At 44.5% G+C, this 27,807-nt stretch overlaps 1 protein-coding gene and 1 long non-coding RNA gene across 5 annotated transcripts; one reads left to right on the top strand and one right to left on the bottom strand.

Annotated features, from left to right (window-relative positions):
- Positions 1–219: 219 nt before the first annotated feature.
- Positions 220–5,941, top strand: LOC132521181 (uncharacterized). Its single transcript, XR_009540758.1, has 3 exons — positions 220–309; positions 5,143–5,258; positions 5,764–5,941. It is a non-coding gene; the product is annotated as an uncharacterized LOC132521181 (long non-coding RNA).
- On the bottom strand, positions 4,426–27,453 carry POPDC2 (popeye domain containing 2). Of its 4 annotated transcripts, XM_060150529.1 has the most exons (5): positions 26,940–27,453; positions 20,145–20,758; positions 15,942–16,050; positions 9,872–10,377; positions 4,426–4,919 (listed from the first exon to the last, which is right to left on the bottom strand). In XM_060150529.1, the coding sequence occupies exons 2-5, from the start codon at positions 20,633–20,635 to the stop codon at positions 4,913–4,915; spliced, it is 1,113 nt and encodes a 370-aa protein (XP_060006512.1). In that variant the 5' UTR covers positions 20,636–20,758; positions 26,940–27,453; the 3' UTR covers positions 4,426–4,912. The 4 variants fall into 4 exon arrangements, with proteins under 4 accessions (XP_060006512.1, XP_060006511.1, XP_060006513.1 ...); XM_060150528.1 differs by lacking the exon at positions 26,940–27,453 and having other exon boundaries at positions 20,145–21,067; XM_060150530.1 differs by lacking the exon at positions 26,940–27,453 and having other exon boundaries at positions 9,824–10,377; positions 20,145–21,064.
- Between the last annotated feature and the right edge of the window lie 354 nt (positions 27,454–27,807).

Below are 27,807 nucleotides of genomic sequence, written 5' to 3'. Positions count from 1 at the left end.
TAGCTCTTGTAGTGGTTTCAACTACTCATGTAAGGCTTTCCACAATGGACTGGAGTAGTGCTTATTTGTATATGTATCAGGGATCCAGCTTCACCTTAAAGTGCTTATGAGCCACAAGAAGCCTGTTAATCTTCAGAGGAGTCAGGCCCAGGGAGCTTGACTTAATAAGGCCTTGGTGGAGATGTGGGAGAGTGCCTATAACTCATGTATCTTCTTTTCTAGATCTGGAGCTCCTTCAGGGCAGAGACCATGATTCACCCAGCAAAGCATGTGGTGTCCAGAATAGTGTTTGACAGCAGTGGATATTTAGTAAGTCTTCATGAGATAAAAGAATATTTATTGTCCTCTCCTTAGAGCAAATCTGACTATATGTCAAGCTTTATTCCAGAATACATGAAGTTGTAACCCAAAGATTTTATTTTCACATGTGTGGACCTCTAGTATGGGATTTTGTAAGAGGTTCACAAATCCATATAATGTCATTTATTTGTTTGTTTATTTATTTGTCATTTATTTATTTATTTATTTATTTTTGTGGCAGTCCTTGCGGATAGTTTTATTTTTTAAAGAAAGGAATACATATCACTTTCCAAAGTTAGCTTAAATGCTATCCTGCCTGGGAGGAAGGATAATGGGCTAAATGACTTCTCAAGTTCGTTCTTTCTTCCTTTTTTTAGGATTTCAATCCATAATTTTTATTTTTTAAAAATTTTTATTGGTGTATAGTTGATTTAAAATTTTGTGTTAGTTTCTACTGTACAGCAAAGTTAATCAGTTATTATACATATACATATATCCACTCTTTTTTAGATTCTTTTCCCTTATAGGCCATTACAGAATGTTGAGTGAGTTCCCTGTGCTATACAGTAGGTCCTTGTTGCTTAACTATTTTAAATATTGTAGTATATACATGTCAATCCCAAACTACCAATCTGTCCCTCCCCACTATTTCCCCTCTGGTAACCATAAGTTTGTTTTCTATATCTGTGACTCTATTTCTGTTTTGTAAATAAGTTCATTTGTACCATATTTTTAGATTCCATGTAAAAGCGATAAGGTCTGATCCTTTTGAAAACAAACACACACACGTTAAAAGCGTTTCACATCCTGCAGAACCTCTGTTATATACCACATGTGTGTAACAACAGCCCTGCCTGGGCAGTCCTCCAGCTTGGGGGGTGGCCCCGCACCCCAGGTAACATTTTTGAGTCTCAGTTTACAATGTACAAGGAGCTTTTTTGTTGTTTATTGCTTCATTCACTCCCTACAACAGCCCTCAAGGATTGACAAGAGAGCTGTTGGATTTGTCAAGACTGACAAAGGGCTTCTATAGTGAAATGTACATGGAAGAGACAGAATTCCAACAAGAAAGGAAATAAATACATAGTATAACTTTAGGGAAATAAATGAGAAAAGAACAGAAGATCAATATAGAACACACTGCAAAGTTCTACAAAGCTCATAATCGGAATCCTAAAAGGTGAGGAAAGAGAACATAGGGCTCTGAAGACAGGGCAAGAGGACAAGAGGACAGACGGTGATGGTGAGGTGAGGTGGGTGCCTTAGCTGGGTTGGTGACATTGAGCTGAGAACTGAGTGACCAGAAGAAGTCAGCCAGGAGAAGGTATGATTGAAAAGCACTGCAGAGAGAAAGAAAAACTGCAAAAGCCCTGATATAGATAGGAGCTGGGTGTGTATGAGGAGCACCCAAAAGTCTAGTGTGGCTGAAACATGATGAGTGAGAATAAGAGCAGAATGATGTATGGCTGGAGAGACAGGCAGGTGGGGTCTTGTGGGTCCTAAGTAGCTAAAAGAGTAGCATTCATCAGCATTCCTTTTACTCTCCCACATTGCCCAGTCCCTGTAATCAACAGAACACAGAGCTGATTATTAAGTAGGTCCATGTGACTAGTAGAAGGGATTCGTGTCACTTCTGGGCCAAAGCATCAAAGAGCCAGTACAAGAACGTCAAGCTGTCTCTTTCTTAAGGTAAAAAAGCCAGAAGGTCAAAGTAGGTTGAATCATTCATTGAGTTGCAACATGAAGACAGTTGCCCTGATGAGTCATAGCAGATTCTCAGTAGACTTTAAGAGCAATAAATCTGTGTGCCATTAAGTCATAAAAGCTGATTCTGACTATTATCACATGGTAAGAAATTTGGATTTTATTCTAAGTGGAATAAGAAGTCATTTGAAATTTTGAGCAAGAGAGTGAAGACATCATACACATTTTGAAATGACAACTTTGTGTAGAATAGATTATGGGGAGGAGGGACAGGAGAAATAAGGAGCCAGTTATAAATCTATTAAAGTTAATCTAGCTATGAAATAATGGTGGCTTGAAATTAGTGGTGGCAATGGACATGCTGAGTTGAATTGGGGATATATTTTGAAGATAGAACTAACAAGACTGATGGAAAGACTCTAAGGTTTTGGGCCTGGGCAACTGAGTGGAATGAGAATGAAGAGTTATAAAACTTTTTTGGTTTAAAGATCTCTTTCATAGGACAGGGGGAAAGAGAGAGAGAGAGAAACTTCCCAGCTCCTTTCACAAAGTCAGCATAACCTTGATATTAAAACCTGACAATGATATGACAAGGTACATAGATTCAAAACTACTAAACAAAATATTTACAAACCAAGTTCATAAATACATAAAGAGGAAAATACATCATAATAAGACTGGAATTGTTCCAGGGATACAAGTTTGTTTTAACATTCACATATCTATTAATGTAGTTCATTAACAGAATAAAGCAGAAAAATAAACTCAATTAGTGCAGAAAAATCATTTGAATCTGAATAAAAGAACTGACTTGTCCTAGAGCCCAAGCTCTTACTCAATATGCTACTACCTCCTAAACTATTTTTTTTCTTTTTTTTTTGCGGTACGCGGGTCTCACTGTCATGACCCCTCCTGCCGCGGAGCACAGGCTCAGCGGCCATGGCTCACGGGCCCAGCCACTCCGCGGCATGCGGGATCCTCCGGGACCGGGGCACGAACCCATGTCCCCCGCAACAGCAGGCGGACCCTCAACCACTGCGCCACCAGGGAAGCCCCTAAACTATTATTAAACTCTATAAATCAGGGCTTCCCTGGTGGCGCAGTGGTTAAGAATCCAGTGGCCAATGCAGGGGGCACAGGTTCGAGCCCTAGTCAGGGAAGATCCCACATGCCACAGAGCAACTAAGCCCATGTGCCACAACTACTGAGCCTGTGCTCTAGAGCCCTCGAGCCACAACTACTGAGCCTGCGTGCCACAACTACTGAAGCCTGCCCACCTAGAGCCCATGCTCTGCAACAAGAGAAGCCACCGCAATGAGAAGCCCACGCACCGCAATGAAGAGTAGCCCCCGCTAGCCACAACTAGAGAAAGCCCGCGTGCAGCAACTAAGACCCAATGCAGCCAAAAATAAATAAATTTAAAAAAAAGAACCACAATGATGTGCTGCTACATACACCCAAATGGCTAAAATGAAAAAAAAAAAAAAAAAGACAATGCCAACTATTGGAGAAGATGAGAAGCAACCGGAACACTCATACACAGTGGGAATATTAATCGGTATAATCACCTAGGAAAAGTGTTTGGCAGTATTTACTATAGTTGAACATATACATACCCAATGCCTCAGTAATTCCAGTATATACCCCCCAAATGTGTACGTATGTGTACCAAAAGATAAGTTCAAGAATGTTCATAGTAGCACTATTCGTAATTGCCCCAAGCTAGAAACTACCCAAACACCTATCAGTAGTGGAATGGATAAGTAGATTGTGGTATATTCACACAACAGAGTACTATACAGCAATAAAATCAACAAACTCTTGAGAGAGCAAGGGTTGCCCAAGGATTCCCAGCTGTTTCAGCCCTCAGCTAGTTTGAGTCTTCCCAGCCTGGGCCCCAGACACATGCATGAAGAAGCCTTTGAGGTGATTCTGGCTGTAGTCACTGTCTGAATGCAACAACACAAGAAACCCTGAGTGCAAACAGCCCAGCTGAGCCCAGCCAAGCCCCACTTTTGTGAGCAAAACAAAGTATCGTGATGATTTTAACTCACTGCTTTAGGGATGAATGTTACACAGCAATAGGTAACCAGAATACATGTGGCAGTATTTTGGGGAAAAAAATAAAATAGAATATGTTAAATTTGTAAGTCTACTTTAAAATGTTTAAGGAAATTTAATTAAATAGATTTGTAAAAATCCCTCTAAAAACTACTGTTTAATATTAGGGTCATAAATAGAGGGAAAGATTTGTAAGTTGAACTTAAAAGCTTAATGGCAAACTAGGTTCTAAAATTTCTACTTCCCTATGTTGAACCTTAATGAAAAAAATTTTTAAATAAAACAAGATAAAAACAGTGAAAACTTCTTGGATAGCTGACTTCATTGATATTTTCAGAACGCTGAAAGAAACAACATAAGGAAAGGAAATGAGTGATTTATTGAGTGCTTACTAGGTGCCACGCCATGTCCTAGGTGCTTTACCTGAATCAACTCATTGAATCCTCACAACCCTGTGAACTGGGTTTTATAATCCCCACTTTACAGACACTCAGAGAGGCTATGTGACTTGCCTGAGATTCTGCAGTTAGTAAAGGATAGAATCTGTGCTTTTGCACTTTGGGATGCCTTCTCTGGGAAGGAAGCCTGGTGAAGGCAAAGTTCTGAAAGTCACTCGGGGGCCTTGGTGTGGCTGCAGCACTTTAGCATCTTCTGTGTCTGCTCCGACCTTGCCTGAGAGCCTTCCAGTGGGTGAGAAGAGGGGTGTGCACACGAGTCACCTTCCTGTGAGGATTAATGTGGCCAGAGAAGAGGATGGTCCATTGATCCTTACAGTTCAGGAGTCAGAGTTGGAGCCAAGGGGGCCCGTCCCCTGGACATAACTTGAGAGTAGCTCTGGAGAGGAGTTCTAGAAGCTGTGGAAAGACAGAGGAAGGATTTCAGCACTGTGGCTCCGGATAGCTCGCATAACTTCACAGGGTTCTTTTCACGTCTTTTTTTCCTCTACCAGTTCCCAATATTTTAACTGTACCCAATGCCTAACATAATAGGGGCAGATGTATCTTTGAATCATTTCCTTCTAGAATATTAGGGTGAGTCAGCTTTGAAGTTATATAGTCCAGTCCTCTCATTTTATAGGAGAAGAGACCAAGAGATCAACTTCAGTTGCTTCCTATGAAGAATCTATACGCTTCCTATGAAGAATCCTACCTAACATTACGGAATGAGTGCTCAAAAATCTGCATAGAAAATTGGTGAGTTTTATAAAACCCTGTCTTTTATTTTTACAAAGAGAGGGATAGGTAAATGAGGCCTGTAAAACAGAAGTAGAAGAATAACCCGGGGGTGGGCCCTGGTTGTAGGCTGCTGGGATCCCGAGGGCGGGGAGGGAACTGCTGCCTCTAACTTACCTGCCTGAACACGGAGCCTTGGCAGGTCGAGTAGAGCTACCATCTAGAGACCCAGACCCTGAGGCCCCAGGCAGCTCCTGCCATGCCACCTTCAAGGGCAAGTCTTCTGCCCCAGGAGGCTTTCTAGTGGTTCTGGGAGAAACATGCTATTTAACAACACTGACAGCTAACTAAGCACCTTACGGCCACTTCCGAGGGAAAGAGCCTGAATATAGTGTGACGGTGAACAGTCTCTCCTGAGCAAATAAAACAGGTGAAGGTCTGGCTATAGCTTCGTTATTCAGGGGCCAAGGAGCTAGTGTGTGCTTTCTTTGGATCACCACCTTTTTGCTGTTCCTTTTGTTGTCAGGGGATCCTTTCAGCTGCTACCTTCCTTGGAATACCAGACTGGAGGAACTAAGATGGGAAATCATGTATCTCAGAGGAGAAGGGGTAGGGAGTGGAAGAGAGAAGCAGGGGCAGCGTGGGGAGGAGTTTGTTAAATAAATCTATACAAAACAGAATTTTAAAATACCTTATACATTAAACTAGTGCTTTATAGCTTATAAATTGCCTTTGTGTACTTTATCTCAATTACTCCTCACAGCAACCTGGTAAGGTAGACAGAGGCTACTTATCTACTTATCAGTAGGTATTAATTATCTATGAGACTACTAGCCCTGTTTCGCAGATGAGGAACTTCTCTTGAAGGTGGTTAACTGGCAGGACTAGAGTCACATCTTAGAATCACAGAATCATAGCATCACGGAGTTAGAAGGCACCTTAATAGCAATAACCTAAGGCATCCTTCTCTCAGAGCTTGAATCACCTTAAAAAAACCTCTGAGAAGATTTCTTCTGATCCCTATTTGAATTCTTCCAGTGACGAGTAACTCACTGCTCCTTGAGGCAAATCCATTATTAATACTGAGCTAAAATCCTCTCCTTATAGCTTTCAGCCCTTAATTCATTTCTGTCCTCAAGAACTTCACCAAATTAAGGGAAATTGTAATTCCTCTTCTTTTCAAAATTCGAAGGTATTACTCTTGTCCACCTCTTGCAGATTAAGCATCTTACATTCTTCCAACTGTTACTCATGATTACTCATAATGTGATTACCTGGCACAGTGCCTGAAATACACAGTGGATACTCAGTGAATGTTTGTTGAATTGGTTCTGTGGCCTTGGTACTATGTCCTGGTCCTGGCCTCTTTCCTTGACCACAATTAGCCTCCATGTTGTAATCTGTTTCTCATTTGTTTGTTTATTTAAATAATAGAAAGGAAACAATATATAGTATTTACTTTCAAACCAAAGTCTTCAGAACAACTTGAAAACATAAGCAAAATTGCCCAAATTTCAGACAGCTTTCAGTTAATTTGTGATAATGGACTCATTATCTGACTTAACTGACCACTTCAGAGATGCATTCATTGAGCATCTCTTTAAGTAAGACATCAAATGGAGCATTGTGGAGTGTGTTCATAGAATTAACTGGAAAGATTCTAGTGAAGGCAGGGTTAATTTGAGGTCTGACTGTAAGACCCTGCATGAATACATTATCCAACAGCACTGCTTTGCATATTAGAAAAAGTAGCACCCAATTGTGGATAATTCTGGGCACCACCAAACTGAAAAATGTGCTCTCTTCAAAAATAAGCTCCAGTAGAACCTCTGACTATTTTTAGTTGTGAGGGACAAGCGCTGGCGTCAGTGTGATGAAACTGTGTCCTGATAATGCAGAATCCAGTCAGCTTCATGCCTCTTATGTAAGTGCTGGGCGGGGATGAATAGCAATGAGCTTACAATTTTGGTCATTGAAGAGCCAGGGACTAGATGGTGAATTGTGCCCTGCTTTAGAAAGGAAACGAGTAAATTGCTACCAGTCATGAGGGACTATGCTTATTCATTACAGTAATAACACTAAAAGGAGTTTGATGGCAAATAGTCAAACCAAACACCCTAAAACACAATTCGAGGAAAAGGTCTCCGGGTTCAATTATCCCATTATCACAGACTAAATTGAAAGCTGTCTAAAATTTGGCCGATTTGATCACGTTTTCAAGTTGTTCTGAAAACTCTGTGGAAGTAAACAATGTGTTTTCCCCTTTCTATTACCTTAAGCCAAAGAACATTTAAAAACCTACTCTCTTTATACTACAAATACTAGTACTTTAGAAAGTGAGTTAGGTTAGCAGTTTTCTCATCTTGAGCCTCAGAAAAGGCTGAATTTGGAAAGAGGCCTTTTATGCAATAGTATTAAGGGTGGAGGACCTGGGAGATGGAGTCGTGACCGCCCTGCACTGTCATCACGTGGTAGGTGATAGACTCTTCACAGGTACAGAATGGAGAGAACTCCTAGTCAAGCAGGACCTACCACCCAGCAGGGCGGAGGACAGTCCCAAGTCACAAGAGAAATCATAGTGAAATACAGCAGCGAGTTCTTGCTGGAAGACACGCTGATGTCCTGGGGCTCGTGTCCATTATACTGTTGACTGGCTGCTTCTCTTTCCTCCTCTGAACAGCGCATCCTTTGCCTTCTCACATAAACCCAGGAGGGCCTTTGGGGGCCAGCTGGGCCAACACACTCACATGAAGAAAGCAAGGTTCAGTGAGGTTGTGTGGTTTTCAATCAGTAGCAGAGCCAGACATAGCAGCCAGGACTTCGGGCTCCCAGTGTGGGTCTCTTTCTTGTTTACAACCCCGCCTGCCTCTTAACGTTTGGGATAACTCATGCGTAAGATGTGTAGCCATCAAAGGTGGGAATTTTCACACCTTCACTTGAATGGTTTTCTTTATAGGCAGAGGGAGAGGTACTGATCTTGGAAGAGTCAGGATTAAAAACTAAGTTGGGGATACAGGGCAGCTTAGGAAGAAGAAGAGACAGAGCAAAATAGGAAGTGGGGCAAATGGGAAGAAGGCAACAGAGAGATAAATACAGCAACAGTAAAATGGGGAAGACGTGGAGGACAAATATGGAGAGGGGAAATTAACCGAGAAGAAGAAACAGGCCTTTTTCTTCTTAAGAGCAGCAAACTGAGGGAACCAAGGACTGAGCAGAAGTCAGAAGGAAGGGGGAATGAGGAGAACAAATAGAGCTGGGAAAAGAGAAGAAAGCCAGGAAGGACATGAGGACACAGGGAGCTGCTGTGAGTTCAGAGTGTGTGCAGGTGGGTAGGTGTGTTGGACAAAGAGAGGGACCCACAGGACAGAATCCATATGCACTGGTGGGGGTGGGCGAGTAGGGCACAGTGGGAAGGAGGCAACAGGAGAGGACAACACAAATGGAGGAGGTCAAGAAAGTGATCTCAGGTGCTAGACGCTGGTTGTAAGGACTCTGCTTCCATAGATTATCAATTCCACACCTATGAAACCAAATAGCTAACCTTTTATCATTTGCCTCTCTGCCTCTTTCATCATTTATATGACTTGCTTTTCAAAATATACAAACATTCACTTACTTACCTCAAGTACCCTAAATGCCTTCCTCACTGAACTAGTTTCTTGGGAAAATAGTCAGTGTTTCCTAAAGAATGATTAATCTCTTAGCTAACCCTCCCCCACCTTGGAAATGCGTTCCAAATTGGGAACAGTGGGATTTTCCTCAGGAAAAGCCAGGCCTGCACCATGGTTGGCTGGAGTCCTAGAGGGATAAGTCACACAGTATTGTGAGAGCAGCCAGGGGGAACAGTTACTGCTCAGCACACACTTTCTTGTACACTCTCCTAAGGTGTGAGGGAAATCCTGCACGTTAGTCCCACCCAGATTACGCCCACTCTACCTCCCGCAGGTGTGGTTTTCTGGGAAAGTCACCCTATCATAGTGATATTCAGTCACAGCAGTGTCCAGTCCTGTGCCTGAGCAAATAACACACTTTCCACTGGCCCAGAGGAGAGCAAGGTGGGGACATTTTCCTCCCAGAGTCATTAGCCTCTAATCACAAGCCTCTTGGAAATACTCGATGTTAGCAGAGGTACCTGTCCAATCCAGGCTAAGTAATGACTGCTTTCCAGAGCTGACTGTATGCCAAGAAGAACCATTAGAAATTAGAACCATGTCAGCTTTGTAAAAAATCCTTTAAAATGCATGCCACAAATAAAATCCCCTTTAGTCTTAGCTGTGGCCTTAGTTATTAGCACAACCTTGCAAAAAAAAATTAGCAACCTATCTGCTTGCTCAAAATGTTGACCAAGCCAGCCCACTTTCAAAACTGCAATCACACTTAATAAGGGATGCGTCAAAAAAAAAACTAAAAAAAACCTCTCATGCTTTGCGTGCACCAGGAGTGAGTTGCTATCTGCAGGGTTGGGTTAATGCCACTTTCTGGGAATCCTTGGGAGGACAGGCTCCATGAAACGATTTTTTGCCCTTACAAACCCAGTTAAGGCCAGCTGTTGGCAAGAAAGTGACAGCTGCCTTCTGAGTACTTACACAGGATCCTGAGCCCGGCAGCTGTGCCCATGTTAGTTCTCCCCTCACCTCATGTACTCCCCATCACTCTGATAATCCATGAACGATTCTGATCCTGACACCTCCTCAAAATCCTCCAGCACCAGACTGGTAGAGTCCTCACCCAGGACGCTGCTGTCGGGCCTGGACATCCTGACCCAGGGAGGAGGTGCAGGAGGGTTGGTAGACGCTGGAGGTGGGGAGCTAGGGGGTGTTTGCTGGACAGATGTGGGCAGGGCCTGAGGAGAGGGGGATGCGGCAGGCTCACAGACGTCCTTGTCATCCTTCTGAGACTCTGGTCCTGCATCTGGGGCAGCAGGACCTAGGACATGGTAGAGGCTGGGGAGACGGATGTCGAAGCGCAGCCTGAACTTAGCAAAGAGCTTGTCATTGAGAGCGTAGAGCTTCTCCGAGATGTCATAGCCCAGCAGGGCTGAGAAGAGGCGAGAGATGTATCGCTCTTTGGCCAGAAGGAGGTGGAGACTTTTCCGGGGCCAGGAAATGTAGCTACATTCGGTCTCGGCTGTCAGAGTGACCTGAGAGGGGTCAGGAGCAGAGAGTAAAGGTTGAAACTAGAAAATGTGTCCATGCTTAGCACAGAGAAATATAGCGTTTACTTGGCAAACTGCTGCACTTTTCTGAAGAAGCTGTGGAAGTAGCTCTCCATGGCCTTGCCTGGAAGAGTTCCTATGACCGACGTTTACTGCGTGCACTGACACAACAGGAGGTGGGGGGTGGTTGTGTGTGTGTGGAGGGTGCTCTTGTCAGGAGCCCTGAGATCAGCCCTTCACTTGCTGGGCCTTCACCTCCTAGAGCCTCAGTGTCCACCTCCGGTCTCCTAGCTCTCCTACTCTGTGTCCCATGGCTGATCTCACTAACGGCTACAGAAGGTTCTGAGCCTGCTGTAATTACAGGAGAGAAAAAGGGCCTCCTAGTGCTCAGAAGAAAGTTCAGGATGCTGATGACAGTTTTTTTTTAAGGACAAAAAGAAATAATATATTGGAGTGGGGACACAAAAAAGAGTTGGAAAGAATTTCAGTGAGAGAAGAGCCAGGCTGCATCCATTGGACAGAATGCTGGCTTGGGATTCAGGCCCATGAGCTGCCCTTGACTTGGGCCCTACAAGTAACCAAATGGATCTGATGACTGAAGTCAGAAAAAGGGCACAGAGGAAGAGGAACTCTTTTTTTGGGGTTGGGGGGCCACCACCTTGCGGCATGCGGGATCTTAGTTCCCCGACCAGGGATCAAACCCGTGCGCCCTGCATTGGAAGCACAGAGTCTTAACCACTGGACCTCCAGGGAAGTCCCAAGAGGAACTCTTAAGAGCACAAAGTAGAAGGACACCCCACTCTCCATTTATTTAGACATCTAGAAATTTCTGGACACTCGCTATGTGCCCGTGATACAAAGCTAAGTTACACTTGCAGGGTCAATAACGTGTGCCCAGCACAGAGTAGGTGCTTGATAAACCTTGTTAAAACAATGATGGTAAAGCTAGGTTTCAAATGAAAACATGCTTAGGACAGTAAAGGAAAAGGGTGTGGAATCACACGATTCTTTATACTCTGGCCATAATACTTTAAACGTGAGCAGGTTGGCAGAGCTCAAGATGAAGATTTGTGAATCGAGACAGTGGAAATGAGGGAGGACAGCAGCTGACATTTACTGAGAGGCGACCACATGTTGGCATTGTGTTAAATCCTTTATGTGGGTCGTCTCATTAAAGGTAGGGTTGGCTTTCCAAACATTCTTTGTTAGAGACCGTATATAATCCTTTTATTTATTTGCCTCCAGAACTCCCCCTCCTCTCCCCTCAATCATCAGCACTGAAGTCAGGGCTCTAAATTAACTCATCAAGACCAGAAACAAGTTTCAAGTTCTGGCTTTACCGCTTTACTAGCTGTGTGACATCAGATGAATTGCTTAATCTCTCCGGGTTTGTTGCCTCATGGGAAAGAATTATTACTCACAATCCATCCATTACTAATTTGGTTCAGCAAGTAATTGTCACATCTGCCATAACCTGTACTTTCGAGGTACTTAGTAACAATTCCCAAACAAGAAATAAGTGTGCTGCACATGAAGTGGGTGTGCGTAAGAACTAATCTGGACGCAAACAGCGTCCTCAAAGCTGAACACGAAGACCGTGGGCATTCTTGTGAACATGCTGTTACTTCTTCCATCTTAAAATAAATCAAAATTTTAAAATTAAAATCCTTTTTCTTCACTTCACTTCCTTCGCTATCTAACACTCCATTGATTTGCTCTCCTTTTCAGCAAAGCTCCATGAAAAAGTTGTCTATATTTGCTGTTACCAATTCCTCTTGCACTCTCTCTTCAGCCAGCAAGGCTTTGCCCCAGTGGTCCACAAACTGTTCCTGACAAGGTCACCAATGACCTCTACATTGCTGAGTCTGACAATCAGTTTTCATAGCATTCAGTCTCTCCTCTTTAATACTCTTTACTTGGTTCCCAGGATGCCATACTCTCCTGGTATAATCTCCTGATTGGTCCCTTTCAGCTTCCTTTGCTGCTTCCTCTTTTCCCCTCCAAATTCTAAACACTAGAGTTTCCCAGAGTTAATGGATTCTTGAACCCCCTTTCTGTCTACACGCACTCACTTGGTGATCTTGTCTGATCCAATGGCTTTAAATATCATCTGTGTGCTACGACTTCCAGACTTATGTCTCAAGTTCAGACCTTGTTCCTTAATTTCAGACTCAAATATGCAACTGCCTATGCAGTGTCTCCAATTTAAATGTCCATAGATGACACAAATCTAGCACTCCCCAAACTGGACTTCCTCTCTTCTCACAAAGACGATACTATCGTAGGCTTCCTTATCTCAGTTGATAGCAGCTCCATCCTTCCAGTTGCTCAGGTCAAAAGTCTTAGAGGTTTTCTTAATCCTCTTTCTCTCATGCACTACATCCAATGCGTTAGGAAATCCTTTTGGCTCTATCTAGAAAATATATGCTCTGGCCCTAGACGATATGGCTCCATATCACCTCTCTGACTTCCTCTCCTACTATTCTCTCCCCTCCCTCTCTCTGTTCCAGCCACATTGGCCTCCTTTCTGAACCTCAAACATGCTAGTCCTTCCCACCACCCAGCTTTTGCACTGGCTCTTCCCTCTGTCTAATATGCTGTTCCCCCTGATATTCTCAGAGCTCACACTACCAATCACTTCAGGTCTTTGCTCAAATGGCACCCATTCAACAAAGACTTCCATGAACACCCCATTTAAAATTGCAACTGCAGTTGACCCTTGAGCAACACGGGTTTGAACTGTGTGTGTCAATTTAAATGGGGATTTTTTTTTTTAATAGTAAATACTAAAGTACTACACAATCGGCCAGTTGGTTGAATCTGAGGATGTGGAACCCCAGATATGGGGGAACATATATTTGGCAGTTGGACTATAAATTATACGTGGATTTTCTACTGCGTAAAGGGTTGGCGCCGCTACCTCCTGTGTTGTTCAAGGGTCAACTATATCTCTCCCTTAATTACACTACTCTATTTTTTTTTACTAGAAGTTATTATCTTTTAACATATTACATAATTTACTTATTCATTATGTCGATGGCTTATTTTTTGTCTCCCCTACTAGAATGTAAACTGCATGAAGGCAGGGACCTTCATCTGTTCTGTTGACTGATATATTCCGAGCACCTTTAATAGTGCCCAGATGAGAATTCCCTGGCGGTCCAGTGGTTAGGACTCTGCGCTTCCACTGCAGGGGGCACAGGTTCAATCCCTGGTTGGGGAACTAAGATCCCACATGCCACATGGCATGGCCAAAAAGAAAAAACAAAGATAGTGCCCAGGTTACAATAACTGCTCAATAAATACTACTGAAGTGAATGAATGAAATCAGGTGAAGACTACCAATCTTGTATGTTGCAAAACAACCTGATGTCATTTTCTCATGTCCTATGTAAAATCCTTCCTAAAGGTCTTCAGGAAACCAGTGGTTTGACTGATTCCCACATACACATGCACATGTCTGTAATAAGGTTTTGACCAGCTCTTTCTTTAATCCTCACCTTCGAAGCTGGTTGAATGGATTAAATAAGCTGACGTACGTAAAGAGACCTTGGGTCCAGTAAAACATGATGCAAGTGGGAGAAATAATGCTGATTTTTGTGTGATCCCTCCCATGCTATGTTCTTGGTGACTAATGAAAGGGTCACAATGCTTAACAGTCAATAAATTCTTAATTGAATTCTTGAGAGGTGTGATGGAATGTTGATTCCCTTGTGGTAAACTCAGTAAGAATTATGATTCAGTCACTGTGGATTCCCTGTTAGTCAACAAAGACTATGCAATTGCAAAGGCAAGGACAAGATGAACTACAACCCGAGACAACACTTGACATTTGCAAAGAGGAAATGGGACTTCACAGAGCCAAGAGCAAATATGTGGATCTCATTGCTCCCAATGGGGATGCATGCTAAAAATACAAATGGGAGAAATATAACAGTCCCTACATCCCTCTCAGATGACTGAGAGGCCATCTGGGGTCACAGCCCTTCCTTTCAAGCATAACTTAGGGGAGGACGCCCGGCTTATCCACCACCTGTTTCTCAGTTTCAGTGTCAGAAACAGAGCCTGGCCTGGCTGGCTCAGGACCTGACTCAGGCCTCCTGAGGGTTCTTATGGTCCTGGGAGGGTTCTCAAAGGAGACTGCTGGGTGGCTTGGAGAAGACGTGAGTGTGTGGTGGATGAAGCACGTTCAGAGGGGATCTGTGGCTGGTGGTCTAGGCAGTGGGATCAGGATTGCTTCTCAGGCTCTGTCCTCACAGAGCCAAGAGTCAGGGTGGGGAGGAAGCAGGCCCAGCCAGGTGGCACTGCCTGGCATGTGTCTATTCTGGGGTTGGCTCAAATGCTCGCCTGAGGGGCTCCCTGATAGAACTGGTAGGAGACACAGGGAACCCAGTACTGGCAAACTATCTGGACAGAGAAGTACCTATAATGGTGGGTATGGGTAAACTCCACTCTCCTGGTAAACCTCCCATTTTAAAAAAGAATAGAAATAGTGGTGTCAGGCCACTTGGCTTTGCCACTTTCTAGATGACCTTGGGCAAATTACTTGAGGTTTCTAAGCCTTAGTTCCCTCATCTGTTAAACATGTTAATAACAACATTCCACCCAGAGGACAGTTGTGAGAATCAATAAGGCAATAAAATAGGTAGTGCCTGCCACGTGCTAGCCATTCAGTAAGTGAGAACTACAAAGAAGGTAACTGAAATCTGAAGGACTGGCAGAGAAGAGAGGAGGGCTCTAGCACCCAGGCCCTGAACTTGGAGTGTGTATATGATGTCCTCTGGAGCCCTCTGAGACACCAACTGCCCGCTGCCGAGCCAGTTCAGCGAACCTTTACTGAACACCTACTACTGTGCACAAGGTATTGCCCTTTGGAGCCTGAAGATGGAGAGGAGAGCCCAGATTTCTACCTCAGGGAGTTTACTATGCGAAAGACAGAAGGGAAACCAAATCATTAGAGACATGTGCGCAGTCAGCATGGTAAATGGAATAGAAGAGGCATGTAGGCGGTGTGTGTGGGGGGCGGGGGGGGGAAGCTGGTGAGGTCAGCCTGGGCAGGCCTCAGAGGAAGTGAGATGCCATAGCCTCCTCTGGGTGAGGAAAGTGCATTTCAGATAGAAGCGACAGTAGGAGCCAAGGCATGGCCATTGCAAAACAATGTGGTGTGTTTAGGGAAGAACTAGTAGTTCGGTAGGGCTGGTATGAGCAGGAACTGTGAGGAAGGAAGGGGCTGGAGATGTGGCTGGATGTCACTAAAGGTCTTAAGTTACTCCCTAAGGAGTGTGGGCTTTTATCTTGTGGTCACTGGGGTCTTCTGGAAGAGTTTTAGGCATAGGAGTGACATAGCCCCCCTTTCAGGGGTCTGCACCTCCCTACCCCACCCTTCCTCTGCCAGGCACTTTTCCCACAGGAGGAGAGTGCTTCCACCCCGAGCATCATATTGGCAGTGGTTCAAATGACAGATGTAAGAGGGGAAAGATGGAGGCAGGGATATTGCTGGGTTACAGTGGGATGGTCTGGGGCGGTGCTGCCATGGGGCTCCCTATTACCTGGAAGACCCCCTCCGTAGAGGGATGCAGCGATTCCCACTCGGGAGAGTCCATGAACTGGTAAGGAAAGACGTAGTGCAGAAACTGCCCGTCCTGGCTCACGCGAACCCTGCAAAGGGAGAGAAGAGACTGTGGGAAAAGGGAAGTGGCTACCCGAATCCTCTCTGAAGTCTAAGTTACATGTTAAAAAGTGGAAAATTATTAGGGTCTAGTATGGACTTTTTCCACTTTTCCCCGAAAACTCAGAGTCTCAGCCTCAACCTCTTCTCTAAAGTGAGTTATACTGGGAAAGAAGGTTCCTCTATCAGGCAGAGGGGGCAGATCAAAAAGATCTCTAAGGTACATCCTGTCCATTTGAAAGGAGCTACTGTTCCACTTTTTCTGGAGCTTTATTGGCTAAACAGTTATGTGTGGAGCACCTTCTGTGTTCCTGGAAATCTGGGAATATGGAGATGATCTGATCCTTGCCTTTAAAGACGTCACAATTTAGTGGAAGCCACAGGTACATAAATAACTGGCTGTAAGTCAGCGTGTGCTACTGTGGGACAGGAGACTAGACGATGGAGAGACCTTGGTTCTCTCCAAGTGGCAGACTTCTCAAAGATGATATTTGAGCTGAGTTTTGAAGGATGAATAGGATATTGAGAAGCAGATCAGAATGGGGATGGAGATCTGAGAAATCCAGTGTGGAATTGTTTTCCAATATCTGCTTTTTCCCTTCCTCCATATTTGGAATTTTAGCTGGGTTCATGGCTGCCCGGCTAAACTACATTTCCCTACCCACCTTGCCATGAGGTAGAGCCATGTGATTACGTTTTGGCCGAGGGGATATTAGCACTCCACACCTTGCTCCTAGTGAATGCCTAGATATATATGTACGTGTGCAAATTACCAAAGACCACCATCAATTAATAAATTATTGCGTATTATCTGACAACCTAAAGATGGAAGACAGAAGGGGACGTAGGTCTCAAACCAAGCCCAAGATGTGGTGTCAACGTACACTCTCTGATGGCAGAAATGCACCTGCTCCTACAAGACCTATCAATATGTGTAGATGGCCATCAGAACTTCCCTGAGTAATGAAAGGATACAAGGAAAGATGATGTGCCGCGTTCTCCTACCTCACAGTCTTCACATATTCTGTCCCCTCCAGCTGCCTCTCCTCCCAATCCCCACCTTCTCCTCAGGCCTCAGCTTAAACATTCCTTTCTCCAGGAAGTCTTGTCTGGCTGCCCCAGGAAAGTTACGTCCACTGCTTAAATGCTCTCATTGCACTTTGCCTTTTTCCTTGGAAATACTATGTCTGTTATTCACCACTATGTCAAACATGAATGAGTACCTCTCTTCATACACTGTAAGCTTCCTGAGTACAAGGAAAATATTTTTCTTTTCTTTTTGTTTTTTTTGCGGTACGCGGGCCTCTCACTGTCGTGGCCTCTCCCGTTGCGGAGCACAGGCTCCAGACGCGCAGGCTCAGATGGCCATGGCTCCCGGGCCCAGCCGCTCCGTGGCATGTGGGATCTTCCCGGACCGGGGAATGAACCCGTGTTCCCTGCATTGGCAGGCGGACTCTCAACCACTGCGCCACCAGGGAAGCCCTATTTTTCATTTTTTAACACAAGATCCCTAGTCCCTAGCCCTCTTCATAAATATTTTTGGAAAGGGGGAGGGAAGAAGGAAGGGAGAAAGGAAAGGAAGAAGGAAGGAACGATCAAACAAATGAACTCACTGTGTCACCATAAATGGGACCAAAACCTCAAAGAAAAGCTTCTCTAACAAAGGAAGAAAGACAACAGGAAAGAAATGAGGCTGCTGCCACACACATCAGATCCTCCTGTCCTCTCCCCAGGCAAGGAATCTGGACACCCAAGCAAGCCACTGAGGAGGGACAAGATTTTACAGTGTGAGTAACATCTAATGAGCCTGCATGACTCCCTGAAACCATTCACATTGTATATTGTATCCTTTGTAGTTTGAGTCTCCTCTTCCTTCTTGATCTCCTGGACATCAGGTAATTTCATCCTCCAAGAAGAGCTTAGACAGTTAGTTGCCTCTTCAGGAGTTCATGCTTGGGATTGTATACGAGAGAAAATCTCCCAACAGTAAGCACAGCTTAACAGGGTGATGAACTTTGAGGAAGTCACTTTGCCTTTCTGAGTGTTGAAAGGGATTGATTGCCTTATGAAAATAAAACGAAAAGGATGTCTGAGATTTCAGCAAAGCGCTCCAGGTGAGAGTCTGCACGTGAACTGGGGAGGTCTCCATAAGAAGCCTCCATTTCCTGGCATGGAGTTCTTGTCTGCTGCTTTGAGGTGTTTGGTACCTCACCAGCCAAAGGTACGATGATTCTCCTTTAAAGCTGGAGGCTGGTCATATAGACTAGAAGCCCCTTTCCCCAGCTCCAACTTAGCAAAGTTGAGACAGGATGACGTTGAAAGATATCAAAACAAAACTCTTACTCCAAACCTTGTAAGGCAAGAAAAATATCAAAATTGTCTAATTTTTGACTCAGGTTTTGGATGCTAAGTATAATAGGAAAAGCCACACTGAGAGGGCAAGGCCCCCTCTCCTCTTCACAGGGATGTGGTCTTCTACAAGTTCATGGTAAATCCATTATATAAAAGATACCTGAACCATACAATAATCCTGATGTATGGTTTATTTACACTTCAGTTCACCCATCAATGAAATGAAACATCACAAAACCTCATAGCTCATTCAACCCAGGACCTCAGACTCCAAACAAAATAAAAACATGTATACATCACACTTTGATTCTATACATTAATACATAAATGCATATTATTACTAGTAGCAGTAGTTGTTGTAGTACCATCATCATCAATGTCAAACTCCTTTTTTTCCCCACTATGGCTGGTGGTCTTATCTGGTTTCTTTCTTATTTTTTTGGAATCAGACCCTTCTGATTACTTTCTTGTCTTTCTACCACATTCTCCTGGTCTCAAGAAAGCAGGAAAGAGGAAATTAAGGACAAAACTTTTGAAATACTCTACTTGCTTTCCACAGAGCCAGCCCAAGTACATACCAGGTTAAGATGCTTACTGTCAGATGCTTAGCTCCACATACAAGTCCCACTAGGGCAATATTTCAAAGAATTCACAATTTCCTACCAACTGTGCAGCACAGAGCTCCATGGTATATTTGTTCAGAAGAGATCAGTCAATGGCCAATGCTCGCATGCAGCCTGACCAGGCATACAGTAATCCTGACAAAGCCTATTTCTGCTAAGGTCTGACTGTCAGCCTCCTTAAAAGATGTCAACCAGTTGTCTCCACCATATACTCAAAGAGACACACGTGGGCATCACTACTCCTCCCTCACTGTCTGGCCCGCAGGTTTATAGCACTTTACTTCTTCGTCTGTAAGAATCTCAATAGAACAATTGGAAGTGGAAAAGTGGACAAGAGGTATTCCTGCTCCATACCTGGGTATATACAGAATGGGTTTACCAGGGCTTCCCTGGTGGCGCAGTGGTTGAGAGTCCCACTGCCGATGCAGGGGACACGGGTTCGTGCCCCGGTCCGGGAGGATCCCACGGACCCCACATGCCGTGAAGCGGCTAGGCCTATGAGCCATGGCTGCTGAGCCTGCGCGTCCGGAGCCTGTGCTCCGCAACGGGAGAGGCCACAACAGTGAGAGGCCTGCGTACCGCAAAAAAGAATGGCTTTACCATAGAATCTGTGTGGGATATTCCCCAAGATCTTTGATGCCCTGGAGGGAACAGGGGTTACAGGAAACCCCCTCTGTTTTGGCACTGTTTCTTGTACATACTTGGCACTTAGCAAATGTTGAATGCATATGGAAGGAATGAATTAATCTTACTGAAATGTCCAGTTTTCCAAAGCTTACAGAGATATTGCTGCAGTTTAGACATGACATGCTGGCGTGTGTGTGTGGTGTGGTCATTTCACACCCAGGCTCAAGAAACACTCACCCCACCTCCCAGCACAAGTGCACATACAATCCTTCCTGCCAACCAAGGTGCCTCATGAGCTAGTTTCCTCATGGAAAATGCTAAGAAAGGGGAAGCAAAGCGCATGCTTAGAAAAATCTATTTTGGTTTGTTTGACTTGCCACATCCTTCCTCAGTGGAAGGGACATGAAATGGAAAGGGAGGCACTGGGAAGTGAGAAGCGTGGGTGTGGGGAAGAAATGCTGGGCATTGACCCAGCGGCTTACCGGCCAGAAAGCAGCAGGGACAGGCGGTCGATGGGTGTCTCGCCCTCCACGGCGTAGGTCTGCTCCGTGGCCAGAGTCAAGACTTGCTCCTCGCAGCAGCGAACGATCTCCTTGTACGCTGGCAGGGGTACCTGCAGGGGCAGGCACAGCGTCTTGTAGAGGAGCTCGAACTCCTCGGGGAGGGTGTCCTCGCGCAGGCGGTACACCAGGTGTGCCAGCTGGAGCACGCAGGCAGTCGCCAGCAGCACGCTCCAGAGGACGACGTCTAGGCCGCAGGCGTCGAACCAGCCCCACAGCACACAGCACAGGTAGCCCGTGCCCAGGAAGCCAAAGAGGTAGAAGCACCCATACACCCCGCTGCCCCCCATGAAGCCCAGGAGCAGGAGGCAGGTGGCCAGGTGGTAGACAGCCCCTTCCTGGTCCCGCCTCCAGCCGACGCACAGCGGCCTGCTCCAGAGGAGCTGGCCCACTGCGCTGCCGTTGCTGCTCATCTTCGGGCCTCAAAGCCTGTCGGGCTCTAAGACTGTCCCCACGTGGGAAATTCAGGAAATGGGTTAGCCTGTCCTCTCAGATGTCATCTCACCATTGGCTTCTCCCCACCAGCTCCACCTTTCCTGGGAGGAATGCTTGCATTAGCTTGGGGAATGAATGGCAGAACATAATACACTTCATGGAGAACTGAAAACCTTTCTTTCTCTTTCCCTCAGCAAGGCTCTGGCCCTCCCCGCAGAGCTCTGACGAGCGTCCACGGCTCCAAGTTTCTTAGGACAGTCTTCACATTTGGCTCTTGGCAGGAAACCTAAATTGTCCTGAGGAAAAGATAGGACTATGGGGCTGAAAACTTCAGCAGTGAGGGATAAAAAAGAAGCCACATCCTGCTTTGTGTTGTCCCCAAACAGAATGAGGAGAGCCCAGCACGGGAGGCACATTTGTGCACCATTTGGAATGCATCTCTCTTGGCACCGGAAGAAAGGGTGACCCCAGACGGATACCATGTTTGGAATTGGAATCCAAGTGGTACTGGCAGTGAGAAAAAACAGGCCAGGCACACAGGCAGGCTGGAAGAGCACTTAACATACCTCCCCAGAGGACAAGATAAGACCTGGGGAAAAAGAGGCAAGTGTGTGTGTGTGTGTGTGTGTGTGTGTGTGTGTGTGTGAGTGTGAGTGAGGGGGTGGACAAAGGGAACGTGTGCACAGAATTTACTGTCACACCTCAGGCAGGACACTGTCCAGAGCCCGCTCTGGGAGGGCTGGGGGCTCTCCTGAGGTAGGAGGACACTTCAAGGTCGGAAAGTATGGGACTATTATCAGAAAAAATCCTAACAGTGAGAAGTGGAAAACCCCTTGAAAGCCTTTATGAAGTCACGTTGGAAATATGACTTTATTTGAAATAGGCATTTATTTGACAACCATTAAACAAAATTAGCTATGCAAAGCAGCTTTTTGAATTCTGACTTTCTCCTGTGTGTATCTGGATCTAGTAATAGTTAATACAATGGTAATACATTGCTCAGACCATCACCCCACCCACCCCAATACTGGCAAATTATAATAACCATCACCTATTGAACACCTACAAAATGGCAGACGTAGATTAGGTATTTTACATACACATGATTTAATCATCACACAACCATTCCAAATAAATATTATCCTCCTTCTACATCTGAAAGAAACTGAGGTTTAGAGAGGTAACAAGTTCCCACAGGTAGTAAGTGACAGAGGCAGGATTTTTTTTTATAAATTTACTTATTTATTTAATTTTGGCTGCGTTGGGTCTTTGTTGCTGCGCGCGGGCTTTCTCTAGTTGCGGTGAGCTGGGACTACTCTTTGTTGCAGTGTGTGGGCTCTCATTGCAGTGGCTTCTCTGGTTGCGGAGCACAGGCTTCTAGGCATGCGGGCTTCAGTAATTGTGGCACGTGGGCTCTAGAACGCAGGCTCAGTAGTTGTGGCTCACGGGCTCTAGGCGCGCGGGCTTCAGTAGTTGTGGTGCACGGGCTTAGTTGCTCCGCGGCATGTGGGATCTTCCCAGACCAGGGCTCGAACCCGTGTCGCCTGTATTGGCAGGCGGATTCTTAACCACTGCGCCACCAGGGAAGTCCCAGAGGCAAGATTTGATCTCATCTATCTTATTGCTGTGTCCCAAGTAGTTTGCACAGTTAGTGGAAATACAGGACGAGATCCATGACTCCTAACTCCACTCCCCCCAGAAAGTCTGAGGACATTCAGGAACTTCTGGATGAACCTGGGGTCTACCTTGGGTCATCAATTTCAAATCTGGGAATATGCAAACACTAAACTAAGAAATGTCCCTCTGGCTTCCACATGACTCCTTGATTTTGTTTCCTTACTACCATTACTCCTACAGCCCCTGAGGTATGGGGGCGGGGACAGGGGGTGGAGGCACCCAGTAACCTTCCAGAGCTATTCAAGTGCTCGATCCATAGGGACCTTTATTATACTGCTAGTAACCTAAGTAAAATTAGCGAGAGATTAGGAATTGTCAAATATGCAGAGGAGTAGAAGTTTTCAACTCAACACACATTGAGTGCCTGCTATGAGCCAAGCACTTAGAGAATCAAAGATTCCCAAGAGCTTTCACTCTATCAAGGGAGAGATACCTCAAAAAACAACCTCAGTTCAGTGTGGGAAGCATAGTAACTGAGTTGAGTTTAGGAGACGTGGCAGCCTAGAAGGAAGGTGGCATTGAAGAAGGAAGACACAGGTGCTAACAAGGAATTTGGGGTGCAGAGGTTGAATTAGCCAGGTAGAGGGAGAAGAGGATTTCTAGTGGTGAGAACAGCAGAAGAAGCATAGGCATGGAGGTGTGAAAATGTACAGCGTGTTGAAAGAAGCTGGGTTTTTTTCTTCTTTAATTACAATCACCTAACCAACAAATGTGCATCTTATTCCCTTTTTTCTAACGTTGAGGGGGAAAATCAGTGGCAAAGGAAAAGAGCTAGAGAGCTCCTGGAGAAGGCCCCATGCCCCACTCCGCTGCCCTCGCCCCCAGCCTTTCCCACAGCAACCATTTGGGTCCTTGATGTTATTTCAGCAGTGGAGTTTGGGAATTTCCATATGCTGCTTTTCGGTCACCTGCCTGCCTCCTGGCCAAGCCACCCCCTTTAGCAAGCAGCAGCTGCTCATCCCTCCACCTTAGTCATGCACCCCCTGAGCTGTCAGAGTGGCTGTCTCTGCCAGCTGTGAGCAAGGAAATGAGAAGCACAGCAACAGAGAAACAACCAAGGCTCTGCCCAAGATAGAATTTCAAAACAGGTCATCTTTCTCAGCAAGCCTGACCAATGGGCTGGTCCTGATCCCTTAAAGAGCCAGGCGGACCAGCTGACTGCTGGCTCTCAGCCTGCCTTTTTTGTCAATCCACAAATGTGCTCATCTGAGCAGAAGGTACTAACATTTGTCAAGCAGTTATTGTTTCCTCATGTCTCCCTATGATACTTTATTATTAATGGAAGAAACAAGCTCTGAGAGGTTAAGGAACATCCCCAAGGTGACAGAGATAGTATGTGAATAGGGGCTAAAGCCTAGGTCATTGTGACTCTAAATTGTAGGTTCTCTGTGCTGTACCACCTTGCCAGGTACTTTGGGGAGTTAATATGCAGGCTCATTCATTGCTACCAGGGATTTGTGTATGCCGCTGGGGTGGCATAAACACCACATGCTGCCTGTAGTGACAGTGACAGTGATACCTGTGGGGTGGGACCTATGACAGGAATACAGTGAAAAGCTGTATCTTTGTTTTTAAACCAGGTTTGATAGAAGAAGAAAGAAACTGTGTGTCAAAATGGTATGTTCTTATAAGGAAAGACACAAATATGCAGGCAGAAGCACGGTAGAAAATATTTGGGGAGAATAAAAGGAAAGACACAGAAGTCACATCATTTGTTGAGTCAATTCTATTGAATAAACATTTACTTAGGACAAAGTATGTGTGCCAGGAACTGAGGATAGAAGATGAGGAAGACAATGAGTGAGGGAGACTGACCCAGAAAGAACTACAACCCAAAAAATACACTTATTGGGCATGTGACCAATGAGACATAAGAGGACGTGTCAGGGAGCTTCTGGAAGAAGTATACTCCCTGGTGGAGACAGTAAGGAGGCCTGCTACCTTTCATCCTGGCTTGAATACAGTTGTGTGATGATATAATGCTTGAAGCTATCACAACCATGAGATAGGAAGGGGTTCAAAGGAAGCACTGATAGGGGAGCAAAGAATACAGGAAAAACATCACAAGGGAGGATGACATTTAAGCTGGTTTAAAAAGCCAGGTAGGTGTTCCCCAGCTAGGGGAGGGCATTCCGGGAAGGGAGAACAGAATGTGAAGTCAAGTCCAGAAGTAAAACGAAAATACATGGCATATTCTGGTAACAGAGAACAGTTTGTTATCAGTGAATCAAAGGGAGCAGCAGGACACGAGGCAGGAGAGGCAGGCCAGGGCCAGATTATGAAGTCAGCCGGGTACACCATCTCTCCAAGAGTGGTCACAGACCATGGCTGGTCCGAGAGCTGTTACTGGTCCATGATGAGATATGGACAGAAACTGAGAGAACTTAAGACATCTTTATACAGTTTGACAGGAAACGTATTAGTCTGTGAATTGGAAAAAATTAAAGTAGTAGTAGTTTACTACTTGTAGTTTGAGAAACTACATGTAGTTTCACCACAGGTAGTTTGAGAAACATTGGGCTTGATGCTTTTAATGCTTTCCTAATATAGTTATTAAAATCGAACACAGGCATGATTCTAGGCATTGGACACATACTGCTGAGTTGATATTGGGCAGACACTACTGGTTCCTTATCCATTTCCCCTTTTTCCCCCAGTTTATGGAACTCTGATTTTGCTTGGGCGATATGTGAAGGAGGGTGGGCTTCTCTCCCAGTTGCCAGGGCCTGAAATAAGACTGGTAAAGGGACTTCCCTGGTGGCGCAATGGATAAGACGCTGAGCTCCCAATGCGGGGGGCCCGCATTTGATTCCTGGTCAGCGAAATAGATCCCACATGCATGCTGCAACTAAGAGTTCCCATGCCATAACTAAGGAGCCCACCTGCTGCAACTAAGACCCGGTACAACCAAATAAATAAATAAATATTTTTTTAAAAAACAATAAGAACTGGTATCAAAAAGACTTCCAAGTTAAAAAAAAAAAAAAGACTGGTCAAATCTAAGCACGATATCCCATTCCCCACAATGGCAACTAGTTTAAGAGTGGACATGTGACCAATGAGACATAAGAGGACACGTGTGTGGGAGTATCTGGGGAAAAGTATACTCCCTGATAGAGACAGTAAGGAAGCCTACTACCTTTCATCCTGGCTTGAATACAGTTGTATGATGATGTAATGTTTGAAGCCACTGTACCCATGAGATAGGATAGGCCTAAGGATGAGAAGGTTAAAGAGGAGAAAAATAGAACAAGCCTTGGTTCTTCAAAGTATCACTGAGCCATTGTCTCAAATCTGAAACTTTCAACCTTCAGACTTTATGACAGGAGATAAATTACATTTATTGCTTAAGTCTCTGTAGTTGGGTATTCTGGTACTCACAGCTGAAGGCATTCAGATTCCCATCTCCCTAAGGATCTCCGTAAGGACTACTCTTCAACCAACAGTTCTCCGAACATCTGCTGATTGTTTTATTCTATGAAAACTGAACGTCATATGACTTGTTATGTGCTACCAATAATTTTCTCTCAAAAGTCTGAGTAAACTGATAGGAATTGCTCCTCTAAACTCAATTTGACCATTCAGGATGACTTGGTTGTTAAGTGAACACGATGATTTAGTGCAAAGTTGGTTGTCTACTCAATACCCATTTACCATTTACCACTTCCTCCTTGTAACAGAATTCCAGTTTTGTTCTGATATCTCACCTACACATGGATCCAAGGAGGAAATCCTGTTTAAGCCAGTCAGCAAAGGGCATTCTGTTGACAATTATTATTGGTCCATAAAAATACACATAACCTAATTTGGTTCAATCAGACCAAAAAAAAGGGGGGTGGGTGTGGGGACTTCATGCCTTAGGAATGATTTCTCTTTCCTCTGCTGCACTTGAACAAGAAAGTACATTATTAGCTTCATTAGTCCTAGGAGAGAGCTCTGAGATGAAAATAACTTGAGTCTTGGATGGCACCACAGAGCCTTGATATCACTGCATCTAGAGCTTGCCCTAACCCTGGACTGCCAGTTATGTGTTTCCCTTGATGAGGATTTTGTATTACTTAGCTGTCGAAAGCACCATAATTAACACAGATAGAACTACCATCTAGCAGTTTATAATAGCTAAAGAAAGAAACACTGGGTATAGTCACACATGCACTCTTTTAAGGCAAATATTTATCATAGCACTGAATATTCAACTTTATATTTTTTAGCTTATATACATATATCCACCAGAATATAAGCTCTTTGAGAGCAGGCCATGTCTTACTAATCTTTGTTCACTACTTAGCACATAGTTGGCATTTAGTATGTCCTCAGTAAATGTTGAGTCAAGCAGCCTCTATTCTTGAGGACAGGGGCTATGTCTGATTCACACATAAATACTCAACACTTAGGGCAGTTCTCTGCACATAATAAGCCTTCACTAAATATGTACTGAGTGAATAAATGAATTTACAACTATGAATATATGATGTTTATATTAGACACCTGGTACAGGAAAGAACATTGGGCTTTTGGGCTTGAACTCTAATGACCAAGACTCACATCCCAGGTCACCAGATATTTAACCAGAGCAACTTCCTTAACCTGAGTGCCTGTACTCACCTGTAAAATGGGGATTATAGTTTCTCCATCACCCTCACATCAGACCTGCAGAAGGTATAGTTAACCTAATGGAGACCTTGCTTAGGGACATGGTCCTGTTCTTATCAACCTTCAAGGCAAATGTTTCACGTTAGACGAAGGGAACTAATTATAGAGGATAGTGTGAAAGTATCTGTATTGAGATTTTGGGATGTATTGTGAATAGCAGGGGCTTAGCAAAGAGGTATGTGGTGGTCAGAATGTGGTGATCACCTATTTGGAAGCTAAGTTCTTCATTTTTCAAATTATTGTGGTGACATCTATTACTGATAGTATCAAAATGCTGCACATCATTTCTGGGAAGGCTTAAGCACTAGGGAAGGGTAGGCAGAGGGTCTTGTGAGATGTACTTTTAACTATGGCAGATGTCAAGAAGGGTGTGTTAATTCTTTACAAATCAGGTGAGCGTATCAAACTGGCAAAGGCTGAAAAAAATTAACCTTGCTAAGAGCTTAGGGAAACAGGCACCCACAGGTACTAAGGTATGGGCACCCCCTTTCTAGAGATCAGTCAGGCAGTACTCATTCAAAGCTTTGAAAACTCTGGCCCATCCTTAGTTAAATGATTAGTAAAGATACTTGTAAAGACTTTCCTATGAAAACTTCAATCGCAGTATTATAATGGAGTAGCAAAAAAATAAAAATAAAAAGTGAACATACATGCAGAAAGAGATAAATGGCAAGAAGGTCACCAAAAAGTGGCCCTATTGTAGACTGGTGGGATTTCAGGTGACTTCTTTCTTTCTTCCTTACATGTTTCCATAAAACCAGCCAGCAAAACAATGTATTTTAAAATCAGAAATAATTTAGGTATCTGTTATGTATCCTGT

Source organism: Lagenorhynchus albirostris, chromosome 5 (genome assembly GCF_949774975.1).
Source record: "Lagenorhynchus albirostris chromosome 5, mLagAlb1.1, whole genome shotgun sequence".
NCBI lineage: Eukaryota > Metazoa > Chordata > Mammalia > Artiodactyla > Delphinidae > Lagenorhynchus > Lagenorhynchus albirostris.
Note: the sequence above shows the minus strand (reverse complement) of the source record. Positions and strands in the feature narration are given on the sequence as shown.